The sequence below is a fragment of the Prionailurus bengalensis genome, chromosome A3 (assembly GCF_016509475.1).
Source record: "Prionailurus bengalensis isolate Pbe53 chromosome A3, Fcat_Pben_1.1_paternal_pri, whole genome shotgun sequence".
In the NCBI taxonomy this organism is placed as follows: Eukaryota; Metazoa; Chordata; class Mammalia; order Carnivora; family Felidae; genus Prionailurus; species Prionailurus bengalensis.
In genome coordinates, this window is record NC_057354.1 from 128097277 (window position 1) to 128122272 (window position 24996).

General features: G+C 43.1%; 1 protein-coding gene across 4 annotated transcripts in view; it reads left to right on the forward strand.

The window, feature by feature from the left end:
• Nucleotides 1–24996, forward strand: part of CYRIA (CYFIP related Rac1 interactor A) — a 108583-nt gene that overhangs the window by 78065 nt on the left and 5522 nt on the right. For all 4 annotated transcript variants that reach the window (XM_043604491.1, XM_043604492.1, XM_043604493.1 and 1 more), the window contains 8 exons: nucleotides 14045–14166; nucleotides 15413–15518; nucleotides 17356–17492; nucleotides 18176–18253; nucleotides 18435–18551; nucleotides 18643–18722; nucleotides 20174–20300; nucleotides 24830–24900. In XM_043604491.1, coding sequence (XP_043460426.1) covers nucleotides 14045–14166; nucleotides 15413–15518; nucleotides 17356–17492; nucleotides 18176–18253; nucleotides 18435–18551; nucleotides 18643–18722; nucleotides 20174–20300; nucleotides 24830–24900 — 838 coding nt within the window. The remainder of the gene's footprint in view (nucleotides 1–14044; nucleotides 14167–15412; nucleotides 15519–17355; nucleotides 17493–18175; nucleotides 18254–18434; nucleotides 18552–18642; nucleotides 18723–20173; nucleotides 20301–24829; nucleotides 24901–24996) is intronic.

Consider the following 24996-nt stretch of genomic DNA (forward strand, 5'->3'; position numbering starts at 1 on the left):
AAAACAAAAACAAAAACATTTAAACATCCTGAATTTTGATAGTGGCTTATGGTACTGAAACTCAATTTGTAGATAGGTTAATAATTTCTTCAACAAGGAACATGTAGAATAGGTTCTCATGCCTTGTGGCTCATTAGGACTAGAGCAATAGTATTTAAGGAAAATATAAAACTATCAATTTATAGAAAATACATAAACTATTTATTTCCTCATCAATCCCAAGGAGAAGGTTAACATTATTTCACTGAGACTCTAAAAAGATAAATAACTGGACAGAAGTCAATAGTGAAGATGACTTCACTATGAAGATGGGAACGTGAACACAGGTTTCTGGCTTTTATCCTCCTTAAGTGCTTATCACAAGCAACCTCCATTTCTGACTAGGGAAGGACATCTTATTTCTCTGCGAACCAAGACATCTCATGGAAAAAATACTTTTTTCTTAATCCTGAAAACCCTATTTCCTAACGGTGATTTTCAAAACAGAATGATGATAGACCAGAAGGGTAGGAAAGGTCAGCTGTGGTCATGATTTTTCTTTAAGTCTGTAGATTTCAGCTCAACTCAGTAGTGGTATGTGGAATATGGGTACAAGCATCCATGTAAGGCAGACAATGTCAGAGAGACAGAGCTAAACAAGGACAGTCATTGCCTAATGGAGTCTGAGGCTACTTTGCAGATAATATCAGCCCATAGTTCAAGACAAGATAAAATAAGGGGCTTAAGGGCACACCACACCCTGGGAGTAAAGAAGGAGAAAAAGAATGCATCTGGATTCAGGAAACGGAAGACTACGGAAGGAACTGGAGAAGTCTTCCAGCAAAAGGTGGCCTTTGGAATGGGTTTTAAAGAATGAGTGATTTTTCTGTAGGCATACAGGGGCAAGAGTTTTCCAACAGTGGAAATAGGGATAGGAATGTAAAGGGCATGTTTGAAGAACAAGAAGCCCAATTTAGAGAGAATAGCATGTGCTTGCTGAAAGGAAATGCGGGCAGAAAGGGAAGGCTGGCTTGGGCTAGACCACAGCGGTTGCAGAAGCTCAGGGCTAACAGTCCGTAATCGGGTCTGTAATTGGGTTTGTCCTCAAAACGCATAGCTGAGGGGAGCTGGGTTGCTCAGTCGGTTGAGCGTCTGACTTCATCTCAGGTCATGATCTCACAGCTCCTGATTTTGAGCCCTGCATCGGGCTCTGTGCTGATGGCTCGGAGCCTGGAGCCCACTTCAGATTCTGTGTCTCCCTCTATCTCTGCCCCTCCCCTGCTCATACTTCGTCTCTCTCCTTCAAAATAAATACACATTAAAACAAGATTAAAAAACAAAACCAAAAAAGAATAGCTGAACTCCCTGAGGGAAAACTAGAAAGCAGACAAGAGCACGGCAGGCAGGAATGTTAGGTGTGCTCATGCTTCAAGGGAGGTTGATTAAGTTGGAGGACTTTTCCTGGAAAAGAGGAAAAAGAGATTACACTATTAAGGAAGGAGAACATCTCACTAAGCCGAGACTAAACTAGGCCTGGACCCTACCGCTCAGGTTTGCAACCCAGCACTTAGCCCCATGGAACACTGATCGCCAAACAAAGCCTCAGTAACAGATGCTGGCCCTGTGAAGGAACGGAATAGAACACGTTAGATCGAGACAGTCAGGAGATCACAGACATAAAGAAGGAGGGAACGTAAGTGGATTCGCATGTTGCAGAGTAGTCAGGATGGAAAAGGCTTGGAAAGGGAATGGCACGTTGGGCAGTGACTACCCCACTACTAGTGGCCCCTGGAAAAACAGATTCAAGAGTTATTCCTCTGAGTATAGAGGCTGGATTGCAAAGAGTTAAGGAGAAAGAAGGGGAGGGAGGAAGGAAGGCCAAACAGCATGTAGCAACAGCTTAAATGAATTTGGCACCTCTACTTTGAGTGTTGAATATCCTTTTTGAAGTCAGTGATGGAATATAATTGAACTGGGTCAAATAGATATAATTAAGCTGGGTCAAAATATAATACAAAATTAGACACATCTGTCCCAAGGTTTTCTAGTTGTGTAGATTTAATTTAAATTCTTGTCTGACCTTTGCAGTGAGTTCTATACCCTTTGCTCACATTTCTACACAACCACTTAACATCTTTTTTATTGTTTTATTTTTCAACCCACTACTTTTTTTTCCCCTTTTCCGTCTCTACTGTCATATTTCCATTTCTTCTTTGAAGGCTGGGAGACAGAGGGGGAGTAAAATGCAACCTAATCTTGCATGAGTGATGGTTTGGGAGACACTGTACAGAAGACGTATGCCTGAAGGTCTGTTGATGATTGTTCAATTGAATCCACTCGTTAATGGCACCCAAAGTGGGCAGCAGACATTAGCCTTTCAGTGAAATCGTTCCAGTGATTCCCGGACTGAAATGATCATTAGAAACATCTGGTAGATATGGTTTTTACATAGTTGTCTGAAAGTCTCCCCAAATTCTGATTCAGTGGCCTAGTTCCAGGGATCTGCTTTTGCCCATATCTCCCAGGTGGTTCTGATGATTAACCAGTTTGGGAACCACATTTAACTAATGCATCCAAATGAGACATTAACTCACCCTAGGGTTTGGGACAGGGGATGTAACCAAGCAACCTTTCCAAGATCCAGAGCTGAGGTCTCCAGAACTGGTCACAGAAAACTCCTTTTAGTTCTCCTTGCCCTGTTTTTCCCTTGCCACATAGGCAGTAGAGAGTTAGCCGTTAATCACACCTATGACTCTAGAATGGCACACTTCTTCAGTCCTTCATACAGTATCTGCCTTGGAGTGGAAGGTCTCTAAGACAGGTCAAAGTTCAAGTAGACGAAAATCTTTGCAAGGTCACCTTGCTTCAAAGACACTCTGTTTCAGTAAACAACTTGATCTATCAAAATATTCCATGGGGATTGAGTCGGTGTTTCTCCAAAGATAAACAAATGACAGATAAGCACAGGAAGAAAAACATTCACTAGCCAAGAGGGAAACGCAAATCAAAACCACGAGATAGCACTTCACCAGAGAGAGAGTAGAAAGTGTTGATGAGTGGGGCGCCTGGGTGGCTCAGTTGGTTGAGCTTCTGACTCTAAATTTCAGCTCAGGTCACGATTTCACAATTTCATGAATTAGAGCCCAGCATTGGGCTGTGAAGTTTGTTTGAGATTCTCCCTCTCTGCACCTTCCCCACTTGCACTCTCTCTGTCTCTCTCAAAATAAATAAAAGTGTTGGTGAGGCTGTGAAAAAATTGGAACCCTCATACACTGCTGGTGTGAATGGAAAATGGTACAGATGGCTTGGAAAACAGTTTAGCATTTCCTCAAACACTAAACATAACGTTACCCTATCACCCAATGATTCCACTCCTAGGTATATACCCAAGAGAAATGTACCCACACAGAAATTTGTACATAAATATTCATAGTAACATTATTTATAATAGCCAAAAAGTGGAAACAACCCAAGTACTCATCAAATCATGAATGGGCGAATAAAGTGTGATGTGTCCATTCACTTAAATATTCTTAAGCAATAAAAAGTAAAGTACTGATAGATGGATATATTGAAATAATTATGCTCAGTTAAAAAAAACAGTTACAAAAGAGCACATATTGTATAATTCCATTTATGTGGGATGTCTAGATTAGGCAAATCTACAGAGATAAAAAGTTCATTAGTGGTTGTCTGGACCTGGGGGTGTTGGGAAGAAATGGGGAATTGCTAATGGGTTCGAAGTTTCTTGAGGAATAAAGAAAATGTTTTAAAAGTAATGATGTCAGTGGTCGTACAACAATGGCAATATACTAAACATCACTGAAATGTATACTTGGAATGAGTAAATTATATCGCGATAAAGCTGTTACAATAATAATTATAATAATAAGCATCTTCTGGAAAATCTGATTTCTTGCTTCTGGTTAATTCTGAAGCCATTCCATCTGCTCAGAATAGATAACTTCTCTTCTTTGCCTGACTGTTCCACTTCTTAACATTTATTTTTATTGAGGCATAATTTATATGCACTGAAATGCACAAGTCTTAAGTGTATATTTCAGTCAATTTTGACAAATACCACACTCTGTCAAGACAGGATGTTTCACTCCAGAGAGTTCCAGTATGCCTCTTCTCTGACAATCCCCTGCCGCTGACAAACACCCAGAAACAACTACCGGTCAGATCTGATTTCTATCTCGAAGATTAATTTACCTCATCTATAAGGTCTTGGACTTCATATAAATGGAATTATACAATCTATGCTTTTTGGTATCTTCTTCTCCTTCAACATAATATTTTTGCTATCCAACCATGTTATTACGTGATGCTAATTTGTTCCCCCATTTTGCTAAATACTCTTGTTGTAGGAGAGTCTGTGTGTTCATTCCCTGTTGATGAACACCTAGACTGCTTCCAGATTTGGGCTACTATGACTAAACATGCTGTGAACGTTCTTGTAGAATCTTCGTGGGCATCATTTCTCTTGTATTAGCATACCTAAGAGTAGATTTGCCGGGTCAGTTCTATGCAACTTTTCAAGACAGTGTCAGATAGTTTTCCGAATGGGATGTACTCATTTCCTTTCTTGCCAGCAGCTTAGTCTTCAGACGTTCCACACCTTCCCCAACACTTAGTATCCTCAACCTTTTCCTTTCAGCTAGTCTAGTGGTTGTGGGATGTTTTCTCGCTTGTGGTTCTAATTTGCATTGCCATGGTAACTGATAATGTTGAACTTTTTTCACGTGCTTATGGAATATTTGCCTAGCGTTTTTAGACCATATTGACCACTTAGGTCTTCTTCCCATTTTTAATGAGTTTCTTTTCCTTTGTATCAATAAACTGTGGGATTTCCTTACATCTGGATACCTGTCATCTGGGAGTTAATAGCTTGCAAATGTTTTCACTCATTCAGGGCCTCGTTTCTTTATTTTCTTGACTTTGTGTGAACAGAAGTTTTAAATTTTGATGAAGTGTGATTGAAGATTGTTTTCTTTTGTATGAAGGACACGCTATATCCTTTTTAAGAAATCATGGCCTACCCGACAGGCCTAAAGATATTCTACTGCTTCCTTCTGGAAGTTCTAGAAACTTAAGCTTTAAATTAGGCCAGTCACCAGTCTTGAACTAATTTGTGTGTATTTTGTGAGAGAGGTTTATTTTTTTTCGTGTGTTATCAGCTTTTTCTAGCACAAGTAGATTGCTTGAATGCCCTTATCAGAAATCAGTTAACTGTAATGTTTGGGCCTTCTCTTCTCTCTTATTGCTTTACTGATCTTTTTCACTAATTAATACCCAAATATAACAAATAATAAGTCTCAAAGTCAAGAAGAGTAAGTCCTCCAGGTTTGTTGTTCTTTTTCAAGATTGCCTTGACTACTCTAGCTCCTTTACTGTTCTAAATAAATTTTAAATTAAGTTTTCAATTCTTACAAAATAATCTTGCTGAGATACTGATTATAATGATATTATTTTTTTTAATGTTTATTTACTTTTGAGAGAGAGAGAGAGAGACAGAGACAGAGACAGAGCATGAGCAGAGGAGGGGCAGAGAGAGAGAGGGAGACACAGAATCCAAAGCAGGCTCCAGGCTCTGAGCTGTCAGCACAGAGCTGGACACGGGGCTCGAACTCACGAACCAAGAGATAATGACCCGAGCCATGTGGGATGCTTGGTCAGCGTGGGATGCTTAACCGACTGAGCTACCCAGGTGCCCCTGACTATTATGGTATTAAATCCCATAGATCAATTTAAGGTGAATTGACATCTAGAGGATATTGATTCTCTTCCCTAGGAGTATGGTATATCTTTCCATTTGTTTAGATATTCTTTAATTTCACTCAGCAGTATTTTATAGTTACTAGAGCTCTTGCATATCTTTTGTTAAGTGTATCTTCAAGCATTTTATATTTTGACCGTAACGGCTTTTTTATGCTTATGGTGTGTATGGCGTATGTTTCCCCATCTGATCTGTGCCTTCACCTTCACAGTGTGCTTCTTGTCAACAACAAAAGCTAGTTGGTTCTAGCTGTCCATCCATGCTGATAATATCTACCTTTTCATTGGGGCCAGCAGCCCATTTACATTTAATTAATGTTTGTACTTGAGGCTGTCTTGATGTTGATTTCTATTTGTTGTATTTGCTCTTTGTTTTTCTCGGAATCTTTTCAAACATGATTGATTAAATAGAATAATTTCGGTACTCTCATTTATCTTTTCTGTTGGCTTTTTTAGTTCTGCCTCTTAGGGCTTATTGTAGAGATTATAATATACATCTTTAAGTTACTGCAATCTGTCTTCAAAATGTCTTCTTCATTTCATAAAGAATTCAATAATCTTGTCACAGCATATCCGATCACCCTCCCTCCACCCTTGTGCCTTTTATGTTTTGCTTCGACATCTGCTATGCACTCCCCATTTGCCATGTGTGGTGGTGGTGTTTTTCCTTATATTTTAAACTCTCAATAGTCTGTGTGTGTGTGTGTGTGTGTGTGTGCGCGCGCGCGCGCGCGTGCACATATGTGTGTGCACGCACGCGTGTGTGCGTAATTTAAATAGATCTTTTGTATTTACTGACATATTTACTTGTTCTGGCGCCCTCCAATTCCTTCTTACACAACTAGGTGTCTTTGCTTTCATTTCACTTCAGCATGAAGAACTTCCCTGCAGAGAAGATTTGGATGGTATCTTATGTTTCTATCACTGCATATCCGGTGTCCAGCAGAGAGCTGGGCCTGAAGTCTAAGCTTAGGAACTTTGATTTTTTTTTTTATTGATGCTAATTCAGTAATTATATGCGGAGCATCTTCTGCGTCAGGAGGAACAAGAGGAGTGGGGATGAGATCTTAGGAGGCAGAGAGGCATGGAGGGATGACATAGGGCATATAAATATAGGAACATTGGGAGAACATGCCCGCTTCTTCAAAAACTATTATAATTTTGGGGCGCCTGGGTGGCTCAGTCGGTTAAGCGTCCGACTTCAGCTCAGGTCACGATCTCGTGGTCCGTGAGTTCGAGCCCCGCGTCGGGCTCTGGGCTGATGGCTCAGAACCTGGAGCCTCTTTCCGATTCTGTGTCTCCCTCTCTCTCTGCCCCTCCCCCGTTCATGCTCTGTCTCTCTCTGTCCCAAAAATAAATAAACGTTAAAAAAAAATTATAATTTTCCCAAGGAAAAGAAGATGCAGACGCACTGGATAGACAGTAATAGTACAGGTCGTACAGAAACCTACCTGGAAGAATGGAGAGCAGGTGACGGGCCAGCCAAAAGAGAAAATACAGGAAGTCTAGGGCTGAGCTGAAGAAATGTTTCTTGGCAGGCGGTAACCGAGAAATGATTTTCTTAGAAGACAAACCCACCTTTAAGAGCATACCGAGAACAATAACAGTGGTCATGGGGTGGGGGGTGGGGGTGGGAGTAGTTGGGAAGGCAATTCTAAAGCCTCCGAACCATTATACTCTCAGAAAGGCTCTGAATATTTTGCTCTATTGGGACTATGGTCTCCTACTTTTCAAAACGAGGAGGGATGTCAGATTAGCTGCTCATCTGTGACAATTTTGCTGATGCAGGCCACCCCCTGCCACTACTGAGGTCTTGTTTCACATCTCCGTCTCTGGTACCCTCGCTTCTGCTAAGGCTGTTCAGAAGAGGCTAGATAATTTGGGGAGAGGAAAGGGGGGAAGAGAGGAGATGTTCCTGGTCACTTTAAAAGCGAAGCAAACAAACAAAAACCAACAGAGCAGACCTGGAAAGCAATTTATTTATGCCAACATAGAAATCCGGTCATTAAATTCATGAAATCTCTAGCACTTTTGCTTTTTAAATGCTTTATATCTTTGTCAACATCCTCTGCGGGTCTACAGGTCATAATCCCAACAAGACCAGTTAGAGAGGGGACAGGGCTCTTGTCAATGTCCTTCCTTTTACCAAGAAGTAACCTGAGAACCAGAAAGATGAACTGATTGGCCCTGAGGTCTCATATGCAGTGAGTGGCGAAAGTGACAGTAGGAACTAAGGCTCAAAAATCTCTGTCCTCTGAGTTCCCTCCTCCTGTGACATCACAGGGGTCCCACTGCATGGAGCTGAAGTAGATGAGCCTTCAAGCTTCAACCCTTCCTGCTTTATACAGGACCTCATCGGAAATTCCATAGGAGAGGGCTCTGGCCTCTGGTGCAGGACGACTAATGTTCCTCTACAAATAAATATGTCAGCCCAGTTACACACATTTTCCAATGGATCTTTGCAATTTTATGGGGTTTCTGTAAGCAGTTAGCATTCTGCTGTAAATCATTGCTGTTTTATATCCCCAAATGTTAATCATAGATAATTAGCTGTGTATCTTCGTTTATCCTGAAGGGGCGAGGGGCAGAGAAGTAAGGACGTGGTGGAAAAGAGCTATGGATTTAATCTATGGTTTGGGCAAATCTTTGTGCTGTACCTTTCTTCACTGTTTATACAACAGCTGGCGAGGTGCAGAGATAGCAATATATCCTATTGATGAAAGGCCAGAGCTTCCTTCAAAGCCAAAGACATCTCCAAATAAATTGTGTCTTCTACTCACATTATCTTCAGTTGATTTGTTTGATTCTCTGTCAGATTTTCCATACAGTCCTGAATAGGTTGTTAAGAGAAGGTATGTGTGTTCCCGATGCTTGTGAAGACAGAGTGTGTTGTTGGCTGATTTACAAAGATAAGAACACTTTGATTTGACAGCCTGGTTTGTGCCCTGGGGTATGTTCACCAAAGATGTTCCTTCCTGACAAGCATAGCACTCAGCCACCTTCCTCTCCATCCACACGGTGGAATGTTAGGCATTCTGCTCTCAGTAAACATCACAGTCCTCCATGGCAAAGCCTCCACCTGACCCCAGTGACACCAGAATCCTGGCTGTTAATATCCATAATTACTAGCAAATTGAGCCCGAGGAGGATAAATAGATCCCCTGCAAACAAAATGAATACTGCTTCACTGTCTTCATTGATAGAGGGTATTTTTCCATTAAAAATTCTAGGCACTTGGAATTCAGTGATTTCTTGACAATGTATTCAAGGTCACAGTGCACATGATACATTTTCATACCTTCCACAATAGCAAGTCCAGAACAGGGGTTTAAATCATTCCCTGGGGAATGGCCTGGATAGGCTTGTTCCAGGGCCCCTCAAAGTATTGGTTTCTGAAATTGCCAGTGTAAATCACAGTTTTTTTTTAACAGCTTTATTGTTAGACTAGAGCAGCCCAGCCTGCTGTAACTATTCTTCTCAATGGCAATGAAATAATTGACAATGATTAGAATTTTAGAATGTGATTCTCGGAAGAAACATCACCGAGAGATTCACCAGCTACCACTGACAATAAGGACTCATTTCCATCAATAATGTTATTGGTGGGCATATGCACGTGTGTGTACCTTTGACAAAAGGTCAATCTTTGTGTTAAAAATAGAAAAAACCCATAATTCAGAGTTCCTGTTCACTCAGCAAGTGCTTTAGGAGGTGGCTGATAGGTTGAATATCAGCAGACCTTTTCAATCACCAATTTTGCAAGATGTTTCTCTTTAACATCTGAAGACACCATACATTTTTAAAACATGGGTACCAACTGAATCTGAATATGGAGACCCCAAAGCCTCTTAAAGGGATATTCTGGAAAACAAGTGATAACAGCCTTAAACTTGGGATGGTCAACTTCAGTGCGGTTTTTCACTCAACAAATATCCTAATAGTGTATTAACCACACTGAAGAGACATTGAGGCTGTAGCTAAATGATGGATGATTTAAAAACACAAGTGTTAATGAAAGTACGAACAGCCAATTTGATTGTAGGTAGATGGATATAGAGAGAGACAGAGATAGAGATAGAGGTATAGAGATAGAGATATATATAGATATAGATATAGATATATATAGAGAGAGATATATAGATATAGATATATATGGTATATATGGGTATAGATGATATGGGTATAGATATAGATGATACAGATATAGATATAGATGATATAGGTATAGATAGATAAACAATAACAGTGAGAGAGAGGTAACAGTATAGAAGCCATTTGGGAAGAAGAGACAGAGGAGAGGATCCAGAAGTAACACGATCTTCACTTCTTTTACTGCTTCCCAACACTCACATTCTCTACCGCCTGGTCAACGTCCTCATTTATTTATTGAGTCATGATATACGCACTGAGTGTCTCCAATGGGTAGGACATATGGAGGCACCGAGAATAAGAATATAGACTCTGTCTCCAAAGATGTCCAAATACAAAGACAAGCAGAAAAATCGTTATAAGACATAGTGTGAGTGACAAATCATTCATTCAGTTCTTTGAATCAGCAAATCTTTCTTGAGCAGACATTATGTACCAGGCATTGCCCTAGGTCCTGGAGGTTTAACGAAACAAATAAGGCCAGAGTCCCGCAGCCTAATGGATCAGATTCTCGTTCATTAGTCCTGGCTGTCTAATCACTTAGCTGGGGGATCAAAGTAGAGCGAATCATGAAGTTCCATAGGTATATGAGCCGAGGCCGAATGTCACTTAGGGTTACACCGTCCTCTTTCTATTTGAAAAAGCAAAATAGACAGATTAGAGCTTCTCCCAGTCTGTACTCTCCACCCTGGAAGTTGACCCCACTTGTGATTTGAGTCCCCAGAAGGTAGGGACCATGCTGCCAGCATCAAGGGCCTCATTGTTAGCTGAAAGAGGGGACTTCGGTTCCATGACAGGGGAAGGAGAAAAAAAAAAGGGCATCCGATAAGACTAACAAATTATGGAAGAAAATGAGCCGACACATTTCTAAGTCAGGATGAAGAAGGACTGATGGATTGGATTTCTCCCATCCCACCCCACCCCTGCTAAATGGGGCCATATGAGAAACGTGTTTTATGAAGACACCAGGACATCTGCCAAAAGAAACATCTCCCCAGAGAGAGAGGCTGTGACCGGGGGTCCTGTTTCATAGGTCACTGTGGTGCCGGGAGAGGGTTACTGTATGATGGAACCTGCTTCACTGAAGCCCCAAATCTGCCGCCTCTGAGAGAGAGGCGACACCGCCCCAAGTTGTTCGTCCAGCTCTTTATGGTCACATCAGGGTCAGTGTTGAGTTGGATCAGCAAGATTCCCTTCACTTGGGAGCGAGAGTGAAGCTTGCCCGTCTGCAGCCAGGACCCCTTTGGGGCTGCGCTATTAGAAACAGTCTTTTTGAAGCGCCTAAGAAAGGCTTCTGTTTTCAAAAACTGACTGAAAATTTTCTCCTTTTGTGTTAATCACCAGAAGAATGGGTTTTTGTGTTTGTCCGGCTGTCTTCTTCCAGCCACTTCCCTTTAATTCGGTTTTGTCTAAAACTTACCAAGGGGTGATTTGCTGAGATGGAGTCACCGTGACAGCCAAGTTCAGAAGGCTTCCTTTTCTGGTCTCCAAGTGCCTTCTTTACACACTGCTTTCTAATTACATTCGAAGAGACTCACCCCTCAGAATCTTGGTCACAGCCTATTTTTCTTTTCTTCCTCTTCAAATATCTCTCTCTCTTTCTAGGAAATTGCCTTTTTTGGCTGATGATTTTTCAGTTTATTCATCCAAAGGAGGAGAGGGTTGGAGGGAATGAGCTTTTGTTTTTCCTTGTTTTCTGGGACCTCTGTGCTGCATTTTTGTCACATGGTTCTCTCCCCTGACTTTCTTCTTACTCAGATATTGCCCTGGAATTCTGTTCACTGAAATGCTGTCTTCAGTGACAGGCTTCCTAGCTCATGAGGTTTTAATGGTTTCTATTTAGGACATCCTTTGAGAAAAGTTTGGGAAAGCAGGAAAGGATAGCCTACAAAGTGATTAATAACATGCATATCATCGCACCAAAGAATTTTATGGAAACAGTGGAAGGGCAGAAAAGGATAAAGGAATAACACGTTTCCTCTTGCCCCTCTGCCTCCCAGGCTAGGATCTGTACCATAACCTGCCAGATCTCTGTCATGTTCTTCAGGTCACACTCCCCTCGGCCTTCCGGCCAGCCAGCTCAAGCCCATCCTTTATATTGAGTGATTGTCTCTCCTCCCACACCACACTTGTCTTTTCCTTCTCTGAATCCTGGTGCACGTGCACTTCAGTCCTTACCCCTTCTCTCATTGAAATCCATCTCCTTCCTAAAAGGCAGAGTTTGCAAAATATCCGAATAGTCTATAGGGACCTGGGATTTTTCTTTCTAAAGAGAACTCTCATACTCTGATGAGTTTCACCCTTCATTTCCCAGGTAACTCTACCAATCTCTTAGGTCTTAGCAAGACATGGTAAGGAAAATGATCTAAAAATGGGCATCTTTTCTCAAAGCTCTGGCCTCAGATTAGTGTAGGTCCAGCAGGTGGCGGCCGAAGCAGAAGCAGCCACATCCGGCCCAACCCTTCCTCTGATACTCAGCCCTCCTGTAAGCCCCGCCGGCATGGTCAGCACCTTACTTCAATGTCACCTAGCTCAGGAATTCTGTCTCTTATACTCCCAGAGTAACACCTGTGAATTATTACCTTTCTCAGGATCAGCCCTTGGTGCTCCCACCAAGACTTGTCAAAACTGGGATTTGATCTGGGGAATGTTATAACAAACATAACTCTACCTTACCCTTTCATGAGTGGGGTCTCCTGAAAGAATTCACTACCTTAGGACTGGGATTTTTGAAAACAAATTTTTTAAAAAAAAAATTTTTTTTTCAATGTTTATTTATTTTTGGGACAGAGAGAGACAGAGCATGAACGGGGGAGGGGCAGAGAGAGAGGGAGACACAGAATCGGAAAGAGGCTCCAGGCTCTGAGCCATCAGCCCAGAGCCCGACGCGGGGCTCAAACTCACGGACCGTGAGATCGTGACCTGGCTGAAGTCGGAGGCTTAACCGACTGCGCCACCCAGGCGCCCCTGAAAACAAATTTTTAAGAGGTGACATCTATCCCCCTTCGATTAGCAATGCCTTTGCTTGGAGTGGAGGCTACTTTCCTCACTAGCCCAGGCAAGCAACCTATTTTATAGGTATTGTGAGATTCACCACCAAAATCCACCCACCAACTCCCGCAAAATACTCAAAGGGACAAGAACATATATGACCTACAGGAATGCAATCAAGTGGGAATTTAGAGCTAAGGGAAATGCTTCTGTGGTTATTAGAATATGCTCTTCATTTATGTAAGCCTGAATGTGTCACTTATTCTTGTGAGTAGCATTTACAGTCAAGACCAAAGATGAACAGTACAGGTCTCTTTAAAAAAAAAAAAACTCCTGGGGCGCCTGGGTGGCGCAGTCGGTTAAGCGTCCGACTTCAGCCAGGTCATGATCTCGCACTCCGTGAGTTCGAGCCCCGCGTCGGGCTCTGGGCTGATGGCTCAGAGCCTGGAGCCTGTTTCCGATTCTGTGTCTCCCTCTCTCTCTGCCCCTCCCCCGTTCATGCTCTGTCTCTCTCTGTCCCAAAAATAAAATAAACGTTGAAAAAAAAAAATTAAAAAAAAAAAAAAAAACAAAAAAAAACTCCTGTACTTCTTGAGTTCATGTTCAATGGGAAGTCTCAATGCTTTCTCTGTGTCATTGTGTTCCAGAAAGATACATCTCCGTCATGGCTCTGAAGGATTATCTAATATTTTAAGCTTATTTTTTATGTGGAAATGTAAGGGGGATTGCTTTTCCCGTCTGTACTCAGATTCACAAGCTTTTAGTCAGAACAGAAATATTCAGTAGCTTCTCCTATTAAATGTGGACCCCAAAAAACAAGATTTATTTCTTCTGTCACCCAGTTAACTGCTTGGCACATGATAAGCGGTGTGCAAAAAGCATGTTCTACACAAACAAATACAGTACCCGCAGTGATTCCAACATGCTTGGTTTGACGTGCGCAGAGAGACCGATGACTGTTTCGAACTAAGTAACATACAGAAATCGTGTTAGTTTCCTTTCCTAGCAGCTTATTATGTCAACGAGTAAAGACCAAACCTGTAGGAATCAAATAGGACTGTCTATCAGGTAGACTGAATGCTAATCTTCTTCCCAAGCTGTCTGTAAACACAAGCCCTCTATGTCTTTTGGTTTCCCTTCTGCTCAGATGCCCAGCCCACGGAGGGAGAGAGGGAAATATGGAACCAGATCAGCGCCGTCCTCCAGGATTCTGAGAGCATCCTCGCAGACCTGCAAGCTTACAAGGGCGCGGGGCCAGAGATCCGAGATGTATGCCAATGATAACACTGAGCTGACAGCACCCTCGGAGGAGAAGGGAAACCCACACACGCACACACACCCAGCAAGATTAAGTAATAGCCCTAGTATTTCCTAGTGTACTAGGAAGAACAAGGAGGGTAATGTGTTTTTTAAAAAAGTATGAATGGCCCCTTTTATTCTAGTACATTAATCTGAACACACGGTGCGGTAGACCGTGTAAAATATTAGCCATTCTTTTCTCCGTCATACATTTGTTATCACAGGACTGACGTTTAAACAACGATAGATCGGTATATTACTTCATTTAAGGGAAACGTCCATGCAAAGCCTATGGACAACAGTTGAAGCATAAGTCGTGAGGTCTGGGTTTGCACAGACTTCCAGCATTTTGTAAGAGTTTTGGTAGGTTCCACAGTATCAGAAACAACAGCCATGAGCTGCCTTGCTTTAAGTAGCCTGTAGGTCTATCATCTGGCAATGACTTGAGATTAAAAAAATAAATAAATACCTGAAAAACAACAACCAAAACAAAATTGCCAACATGGCTTTTAAGGCTGCATAATGCCTTAAAGGCAAGAAACTTGATACTCCTTTTATGTGAAATAATTAGCTTTGTGGCAGCATCAACACATACACAAATGTGCACACATGCTCACTTAACACACACACTTTACGGCCACTGCCGCCATCCTTCTGGAAAAAACACCACTAACGCTCTAGTCCTTAAGCTGCTGCAACCCAGACAAAACAGCATTTCTAAGAAAGTGACAGCTTCTCAAAGGTGGTTATTCTACGTCGTGGTCCCCATTAATTTAGGTAATTTAGGTAACATCACGGAACGGAAGGAACGTAATATGTATCGTAGAGAAAGAAAGACATCTTCAGGACCTGCACTTCCTAATAAGCACTGGCTTGACTTTAGTAGAATCAAAACGTGATGGAGGAAGGCTGAATTGCTTCCAATCAGATTTGCATGTTTTGTTTTTTTTTTTGCATTTAAAGTAAGAGAAACAAGTAAGATGAATTAGGATCTGATTGTAGGGTCATTTGCATTATGGTCAAGTGCTAAAATCTCATTCTAACTGAGCATCTTGGAGGACAGTCCCATGAACCGATGTCAATTTAAGAGCACACTAGCAAAATAGATCAGGACTTGTGTTTTTCTTCAACTACCATACTTTCTCAGTCTTGAGGCATTTTGATGTGGAAGCTATTGCTTATTTTTTAAACAGACAATTCTATCGCGTTTTTGTAGGCGATTCAAAATCCCAACGACATCCAGCTTCAAGAAAAAGCTTGGAATGCAGTGTGTCCTCTGGTTGTGAGGCTAAAGAGATTTTATGAATTTTCCATAAGGCTAGGTGAGTATGTACGTGTAGTTTTTATCCTGTGTGTGACGGAGTTATGTTATGTTACAGAGTTTGAGAAAGAAGCAGGAAGAGCTAGCTCAGTGACCTGAGAGATGTCCCACATCCATCGGCAATGTCTTAGGAGAGGCCACTCATGGACAACAACACGTGTGGTTTTCATTCCCTTAAATTCATCTCAGAGTTCCTTCCTCTGAGGTTCTTGGCACATTGGGGGTGTCTCTGCTCCTGGGTGTCCCTCTAGTCTTGTTCTCAGCTAAGTCTCACTCGTAACACTTTTGTTGTGGTCTGACCACATTTCTAAATGACAGGGGAGTTGAAACAAACAGATCACCGGCTCATCCAAAAAAGAACTTGATTGGTTAGAGTCATGTGATAAATTTAATATAGTAAAACACAGGAAAAACAAACAACATTCTGCTCTTTAGCCTTAAAAGCAACCTGTACAGGTTCAGAATGGCTTTGCAGAAGCAAGAGTAAAGTCAAGTCTGGTTGACAGGAAGCTTGATGTGTCCACCTATGTGATATAACCACTCCCCCCAGGATACAGCTCTCTGAGGTTCCGTCAGTTAATGTAATATATCTAGAAAGAAGAAAGGGGTAGTCATGTTCTACTTTCCTTTTTCTGTAAGTGAATGCCATGTTTTAGGAGTTAAACAGAGAAATAAAAAAATTGGGGGAGAATAATAGCCATGGTGTCAAGAGAACTTGAAGCTAAGACCCAAAGGAAGTGGTTGAATGAGCTAAAACAGTTTTGTAAGAACAGAGAGCCTCTGAAGACTCTCAGATAGCTTCTTCTCTGTTTCCTTTTTCTGTTTCTTCAAAGTGTGTATCTAGACCCCATGAACTGAAATCTTAATGAGCCAGATTTTTAACAGAAGGAAAAAGATACCACCAAGGTAGAACTGGCTGACTCAGAAGGCCAGGCATTCCCGTAAACGGAAACGGCAAGAGATGTCCTTGTGAAGAGGCTGTAAAAGACCATTAAAAACCGTAGATCAGGTGCCCGCAAACTTTACTGTAAAGAGCGGATGGTAAATCTTTTAGGCTCCTGGGCCCTCCTATCTTTGTTGCACCTGCTCGACTCTGCCATTGTAGGACATTAGTAGCCATGGTCCACACATTAAGGAACAGAAACAAAGTGTGACTGTGTTTTAATAAAACTTTATTTGCAAAAGTTGACGGCGGGCCAGATTTGGCCTGTGTGCCATAGTTGGGTTCCAACCTTTGCTGTCAAGGATTGGTTAAACGACTTGGCATTGTTAGATATACGTTGAAGGAAAAACTGGAGGGAATGTTTGGAAATGGACAAGAGGATTTAATGAGACTGTTTTGGGGACAATAATGGAGGTCGGTATCACAATGGGTTTGCAGGAAAGCTCCCCTGGATCAGGTTGGAGTATAGGGGCAGAGACGAGCTGGAAAGGGACCCAAAGTCTTTCCCTGCAGTGCAGGTTATCTAGCCATGTTTTCTGGGCCACCTCATCTCCTCCCCTGTCATGAAAGGCTCTCTCCTACACATGATCCAAAAACACGTATCTGTGGTTTCTGAACAGTGGCAGGAGTTAGCACTGTGCACACTGGAGAGTTCAGCCGAGCTGTGAGAGACTCGGATGAATCTGTGTGGCCCTGGGGGTCGCAGGGGAGGCAGTCTGCTCAGGCATGATGGGCTCCCTCTTCTTATCCACACACATCACCCTGCACACAGTTATGGCAAAAGGCATGGAGAAGAAAGGTTATCTCTGAGAATGTCTGCAGGACCTAAGAACTATGCTTTTTGAAGAATCTCCCTGGGCCACCTCAAATGTGTATTACTCACTTTGACTTTCAGAAAAAGCTCTTCAGAGTTTATTAGAATCTCTGACCTGTCCGCCCTACACACCGACCCAACACCTGGAGAGGGAGCAGGCCCTGGCGAAGGAGTTTGCGGAAATTCTTCATTTTACCCTTCGATTTGATGAGCTCAAGGTTAGACCGCACACGCTCAGACAATTTAACAAACTTGTCCTGAGTACCTACCGTGTACAGGCACTCTGCTAATGCCGTGGGGTGGGGAATCAGTGAGTAAGAGGTGTCTCCTTCCCTACAGAGACACGTAAGCTGAGAATTTGCCTTCCTTACAATAAAAGTGATGTAGGTCGGTGGTTTGTAAACAGAAATTCAAAATCTGCCAAATTCAATAAGAGGAATCCTTTTCAAGTGGAGAAGGACTCCATCTTGATGGAGAACAAGGATTCTTTCCCTGAAATCTAGCTTGTAGCCATACGATAAAATAATAAGGCTCTGAGGATTTTAAAAAATTGTCTTAAATGTATAGTTTTTTTGTGAGAGACAGTGTGTGAGCAGGGGAGGGACAGAGAGGGAGACACAGAATCCGAAGCACGCTCCAGGCTCCGAGCTGTCAGCACAGAGCCTGATGCGGGGCTCGAACCCACGAGCTGGGCGATCGTGACCTGAGCTGAAGTTGGTCGCCCAACTGACTGAGCCACCCAGGCACCTCTCTGAGTATTTATTTTTAACCAGAAGTTGCTTTGACTGTTACAACCAAGAGACGTCCTATTATGTTTATATAGTCTGGTGTCTGGGCTCCTAATGCGCATCCCCCATCTGATGTGGAGAGATGACCTTCTTTCCTCTCTTCTGAATTTCAGATGAGGAACCCAGCCATTCAGAATGACTTCAGCTACTACAGAAGGACGATAAGTCGCAACCGCATCAACAACATGCATGTGAGCCCCTGGGTCCCCTGGTCTATGTGTGCCCATTCCCCATGTCTTCCTCTGATTTCTGCATCAGGCAGGGCACAGGGAGAAGCCAGCCCTCTTCTGTGATTCCCTTTCCAGCAGACATCGTGTTGGGATTTTTGGCCATCTGTTTATCAATTGCATATTCTCTTCTTACTTTCATCAGCTAGACATTGAGAATGAAGTCAATAATGAGATGGCCAATCGAATGTCCCTCTTCTACGCAGAAGCCACGCCAATGCTGAAAACCCTCAGCAACGCCACCATGCACTTTGTCTCCGAAGTGAGTGAAACTACGCGCCGAGGTCCTTTTTTTCTGAATTACACGTAAAAGCTACTAGCAGGACTAACCTCCTTCTGTGTCTCCCTCTTAGAACAAAACCCTGCCAATAGAGAACACCACAGACTGCCTCAGTACGATGACAAGTGTTTGTAAAGTCATGCTGGAAACACCGTAAGTTCCATCGGTGGTGGATTCATGGTCAGGGTTCACCTAGAGAGGGCCTGTTAATATGTTGGCGATTATGATGGTGACGGCGATGGTGACATTTGGGTCAACACGTTAACGTGGACACGTATATGATCTGAATCCATTTCACAAAGAACACTGGATGCTAAGTGTAAGTCGCCCCAATTTGTGGTTGAAGAAGCTGAGGTCCAAATTGGTTCACTGACTTCCCAAAGGCTGCATAGCTTGTTAGATGGCAGGACTGTGACTCAAATCAAAGATGCTGTGGAAGATGTGGAAGGGCCACGTGGAGGGTTGGCCTAAATGACTGGGTATTATTATGAGTGTGTGGGAGGAAAGATTTGACAGAAGATTGAGAACAAAGGGTAGAGGTGGTGGGACTGCGGCAAGGGTGATAATGGAGATTTCTGTCCATCTGTCCTTCTCATTCTGTCCCTTCCCTTCCCTCTCTGTCTCTGCCTGTCTGTCTCTCTTAGTTTCTTTGTGCTTAAACTAGTTGCTAGATTTTAGGAATGGCTGAGGTCGTTAATGGTGAGGCAGCACAGTAATGAGGAGATACACACCCACAAGTCAGGGCTCCAGCTCTCTCTTTAGCTACTTCTGTGTGCCGGCAGACAAGCGAAATGGCCTGTGTGGGCCTCGGTTTCCTCCTCTGATGAAGTTCCCATAATGTCATCTGTGCCGTAGAGGGCTTGGGAGGGCCAAAGACATCAAAAGCACCTTATAAAATGTGATGCTCTGTTCAGATGTAAGATGGTGTTAATTTCAAATATTTCACTTATACCAAAGTTGAGACTTGTTCCAAGACAGAAATAGTAATCATCTTCATTGTGGGCCTAATTCATAATGAGAGAGATGTTAAGAAAGCATCTAAAATTATCTCGAATTATCTGAATCATCAGGGACCCTGTCAAGGTAAGTGAACAAAATTCACACTCCACAAGTACTCCCGGCCCAGTGAATGGTACATAATTTATTTTACGCATCTTTGCCAATCCAATTCAATCTGCAGCCTGTGTCTTAACAAAGGAAGTTACTCTGACTGGAGACATGATCGCTGCTCTGTAGCAATGAGCCTGATTCTTTCTCTCCATAATGAAGCTATTATTCTCTATAATCTTGGACAGCCAGAGGGACCTGCTATAAAATATTCAAGATTGATGGGTTGGGGGGAGTGATGTACGTGATGAGCTGGCCCGCTGAAGGGCAGAAGAGAAGAGAATTTACTGCCCTCTAATTTACCTTATTTTCACACTGAATTGCTGATTGGATAGATTCAAGGAGAATGATCATCATGGGTTTCTTTAAGAGCGTATTAACCTGGTTGTTGCAGGTATGGGATTGCTCTCAAGAGATGATTGGAGGAGTCTAAAGTAGCCAGAAATGAACGTGCTCTGGCAAGAAGAAACACAGCTGCCATTTCTTCTCTCTTCCAGGGAGTACAGGAGTAGGTTTACAAGCGAAGAAACGCTGATGTTCTGCATGAGGGTGATGGTGGGAGTAATCATCCTCTATGACCACGTCCATCCCGTGGGAGCTTTCTGCAAGACATCCAAGATCGATGTAAGAATAGTTATGAACTCTGCTTTCTAAGTAAGAGCTCGTGAGTGTTGCACAACAGACCTTGCTTCTCTCTCTCTCTCCTCCGTTCCCATTGAGAGGGATCTCTCCCAAGGGGCAAGCCCCCTCGTGGCAGCCGTCCTCATAGCAAGAAGCCCAATCTTTTTCATGTGCTTACAGCCAGACATCTGATCAAAAAGCACAGCAGAAGCACAGAGACACTAATCCCCTCAGCCGGTAGAGGAGCTGAGCAGATGAATAGTCACTTAGCTGCAAACTTCCCCTTCAACGTATCCGATGTGCCATATGAATATATTTTTATGTTATAGGCATCTTAAAGTTAGCGGCATTGGGAGATATTGGATTGCAAGACAATGGCAAGATATGGTCACATTTCAAACAGTATTCCAACTTCCTGTCCTGCCGCCCCCAACTGGTGGCTTCACCCAAATGCCATGCCTTTTCTTGTCATCGGGGTATACTTGAGCCCTTTGCCCTGCCCCGAGTCCCGTCCCTTCTTTCTGATGTGGGGATTCTTTTAAGACACTCCACGAGTGTCACCTCATGCAGGAGCACGTCTCTTGTGTCCTGCATGCTTAGAACCTCCCTTCTCCTCTGGCCCCAGAGCACTTAGCATTCTGGATTTTCTGTCTGCAGCATCAACCCAATAGTGTATCTCATGTGTTAATATAAAGCCTTTTGGGGGCACCTGGGAGGCTCAGTCGGTTAAGCATCCAACTCTTGATTTCAGCTCAGGTCACGATCACATGTTCGTGAGTTTGAACTCCACATCGAGCTCTGTGCTGACAGCACAGAGTCTGCTTGGGATTCTCTCTCCCTCTCTCTCTCTCTTTAATTCCCTCCCCCCACCAAATAAATAAACCAAAAAATACATATAAAGCCTTTTAAGGGCAGAATGGGACCTCTTGGTATTAACTTATTCTGACAATGCTAAGTTTGGGCAGCACACTCTGTTTTTACTCAACTGCACAGAGCAGCATCTCTGATGCTTTAGTGCTGTGCCAACAGAAAGTCTTCATGCCCAGAGGGACCACGAGTCAGAAGGATGTAAGGAAATTTATCAGTTAGAAATGCAACTTGGGTTACTTATTTTGCAGTTCTCGCCTCCTAGCACAGCTAGTCATGGGTCTTCATAGAGTATTATTTTTAGGGCAGTGATTTGTGTTTGCCAAGAAAAAAAGTGTTTAGTATAAAAAATTAGGAAAATCTAGGAAATCAAAATACAGAATGTTAAATGTATCTGTAGTAACCTTACCACAGACAGATGACCATTGTCGATATGGCAACATATCTTCGTCCCTTCTTTTTATACGGATGTTTGTGTAGATGCATGTGTGTACCTAACAAATTAGCACCCTGCTATAAAGGCTCTTTTAAAACATTTATTTGCATAACAGTATAGCATGGATTTTTTTTTCATACCAATAAATATTTTTACTGTATTCTTTGTGAGGCTTTAACATTTTTTATACTATGGACTGAGTATAAATAACTCTTAATAACTCCATGAATATCATTTGAATGTGGATGGAGTTTATTACGTGGTAACTCACGGGACATTCTCATTTACCAGTGCCATTTGGTAACTTGTCACAGAGTCAAAAAATAAAAATATACTAGGTACAATTATGTCTTGTAACCCTAACCTTTAAATAGCTTGCCCTTGCTTGTCATTTACTGAGTCTGGTGAGGTCGTAAATATGATATAATGTTAAATCTAACCACACATAGTCTTCATGAAATGTATTTGTTCTTCGATCTCACTAAGAAAGCTTTGTTCCTACTGAAGTCTGCATGTTTCTCCGAGAAAGTTTCAGATTTACCTAACGCAACATGTGTTCAACATGGGCCATTTTCTTTGATGACATAAAGGAGCTCCTTCAGATGCCAGTCTGCTGCTAAGCCAGCAGCTACATGCACTGGGTTTATAAATCCTTAGGATATCATCAACTGTGAAAAGACAAGCCTTTATTTGTGAAACCCTGAGATGCATATTGTTATATGCACTCACGAAGAAAATGCTCTGGAAACCCAGACGAGGGAGAAGCTGATTCCGCTTAGAGGAGAGACAGAGGGTGATGTTTGAGGTGGATCTTGGGAAAGGGGTAGAATTTTCCCAAGTAGAAAGAGGGAAGGAAGAGTACTTCTGGAGGAATGAATCATCAGAGAAAAGTCACCGAGGCCCAGAGGGGTTGGGTCATTGAGAGAACAGTTGCTACCCTTGGGTTCCAGGAAGCCAGGCTGAAGTGAGGTGGTGTTTTCTGCTGATTTCCTTTGACTTCTGTAATAATCTGATAAGGAATCACTCCTTAACCCCGGTCTCCAGCCCAAAGCTCACCAAGAATTCCAGACCCAACCTCCTCTGGACACCTGAAACATGGCTGGCACCAAATCAAAGACAATCCTTTCCCTTACAAACCTGCTTTTCTCCTGGGTTCCTGCCTCAGGTGTTTCATCATCTTCTGACCCGACATCTAAGCTGGAAACCAGCAATTGTCCCTTGGAGCCTGGAATTATTTTCCTTCCTCTTCTTTGCCCCCATATCTTATCAGTCACCGGGTCCCGTGGACTGGACGGACCTCGGATCCATACTCCTGCCTCCCCATGATTCTCCATGTCACTGCTGCTCTCACGCTCGACAACCTCAGGGGCCCTCACTGACCCTTCCATCCTTAGACTTGCATCCTTCTGATCCCTTCCTATATTGATGACATTGCTAGATTGTTTAACACCTGCCAGGGGTGTTTTCTGCAGGCAAAGGCCTGCCAACTCCTTAACATGCTATTAAACTCTCACTGGATCTGGGCCCGACTACATCCCTGGTTGGGTCGTATTCACACCCAAGGCTTTATAATCAGGCTGAGACAGAACTAGAAATTCCCAAAGAGCAGCTACTGCTCTTCTCCCCTTTTCAAGTCATCATTGCTCTTCAGGCATGTTTTACAAGAACACTTTTCACACTGCTGATGAGCTATTTCTCTCCCTTCTTCCACTAGACCATGAACTCCACTGGGAGAAGGACCAAATCTGTGCATCCCTGAACTTGATTCCATCCTTGCAAGTGACACATACCTGGCATGTTTGTAGCCTACCCCCACCCTGCACCCGTGACAGACATCTCTGATTGCCCATGGCATTTCTTTCCTGATGAGCCTGTATGTGACTCCCAAATGATTCTCAACCCTGTGCTTCTGGCTACCTCCATCAAGCTATCAGGGTCCATTAGGCCATAAGATAAAGCTTCCTACATACCAGAAGCATACCCACAGAAAATATTTATAAGAAACCATTATAAAAGAGCTCCTTAGTCTCCCCAGCTTCTGAGTTGTGAACTTCTGAGTTGAAGATGAGTGATTGTATTTTTTTTTAAAGTGTTTTTTTTTTCAACGTTTTATTTATTTTTGGGACAGAGAGAGACAGAGCATGAACGGGGGAGGGGCAGAGAGAGAGGGAGACACAGAATTGGAAACAGGCTCCAGGCTCCGAGCCATCAGCCCAGAGCCTGACGCGGGGCTCGAACTCACAGACCGCGAGATCGTGACCTGGCTGAAGTCGGACGCTTAACCGACTGCGCCACCCAGGCGCCCCAAGTGATTGTATTTTTTGCAGGGAGATACTTCCTCTGTCAAAAAAAATTTTGGGCTATGCATAATGGAATGTGATCTCTATATATGTATCTTTCTTACACTTCCCAAATTTTGAATAAATTATATTCCAAGGGCACACAAAAAGACCAAAAACTTGTGTAGGTCCACGCAGGTACTAAATAACGCAAGAATGGAGGAACCCCAAGGAGCCTGCCTCCAAGCACGCACATTCTTAACCTGTGAGCTTCACCAGTCCTCCCCTGATCTAGTGAGGGAGACAGATTGATCTGGGTGCTTCAGTCTCCAAGGCTCCCTGATAAATGCCAGCCTACTATTAGGAACACAAAGAGGTGGTGGTTACTTCTACCTGGTGAAGGTCGTGAGGTGAGATGAGTCCTCCTGGTGTTGGTCTTTAGCTGTGTCCGTTCAAAAAAAGAGAAAAAGAAAGCAAAGAAAAAAAGTTAAGTGTTTGCCAGTCCATCAGCTAAAGGAGGAAAAGCACCCTGGAAAGTGGGATGGCAGAAAAATCATCAGGTTTGTCCTTGAGGCAGTCAGTCTGCACCGAGCAACCACTGAGAGGAATGCCCTGCATGTGGCTCTGGAGTACGAGCCAGGATCGTGGCCTCGATGCCAAGATCACGGCCTCGATGCCAGGATCACGGCCTCAATGCCAGGGTCACAGCCTCAATGCCACACACGTGAAACGTTCAATGGCAGTAGAGTGTGAGAAGTGATACACAACCTCTAGAAGTGCCCAGAGGCGACCTCTCGCTAACGTGAGGAAGGTCTGCTGGTCGTTTCTGTGTGTGATTTCTCCAGGCAGAAGTAATGTGATCTGATCATGCACACGTGGTTGGTTGAAAAGATACTATCATGGACGCAATTGCTGTAGTATTAACAAAATGCGGTGCTTTCTCCTCCTAGATGAAAGGCTGCATAAAGGTTTTGAAGGAACAGGCCCCGGACAGTGTGGAGGGGCTGCTGAATGCCCTCAGGTGAGCCTCAACCCTGCGCCCCTTCCGAGAGACTGCGAATCTAGATGCTGTTAGGGACCCGGCACTGGAGCACCAGGCAGAACCTCGTGCATGTCT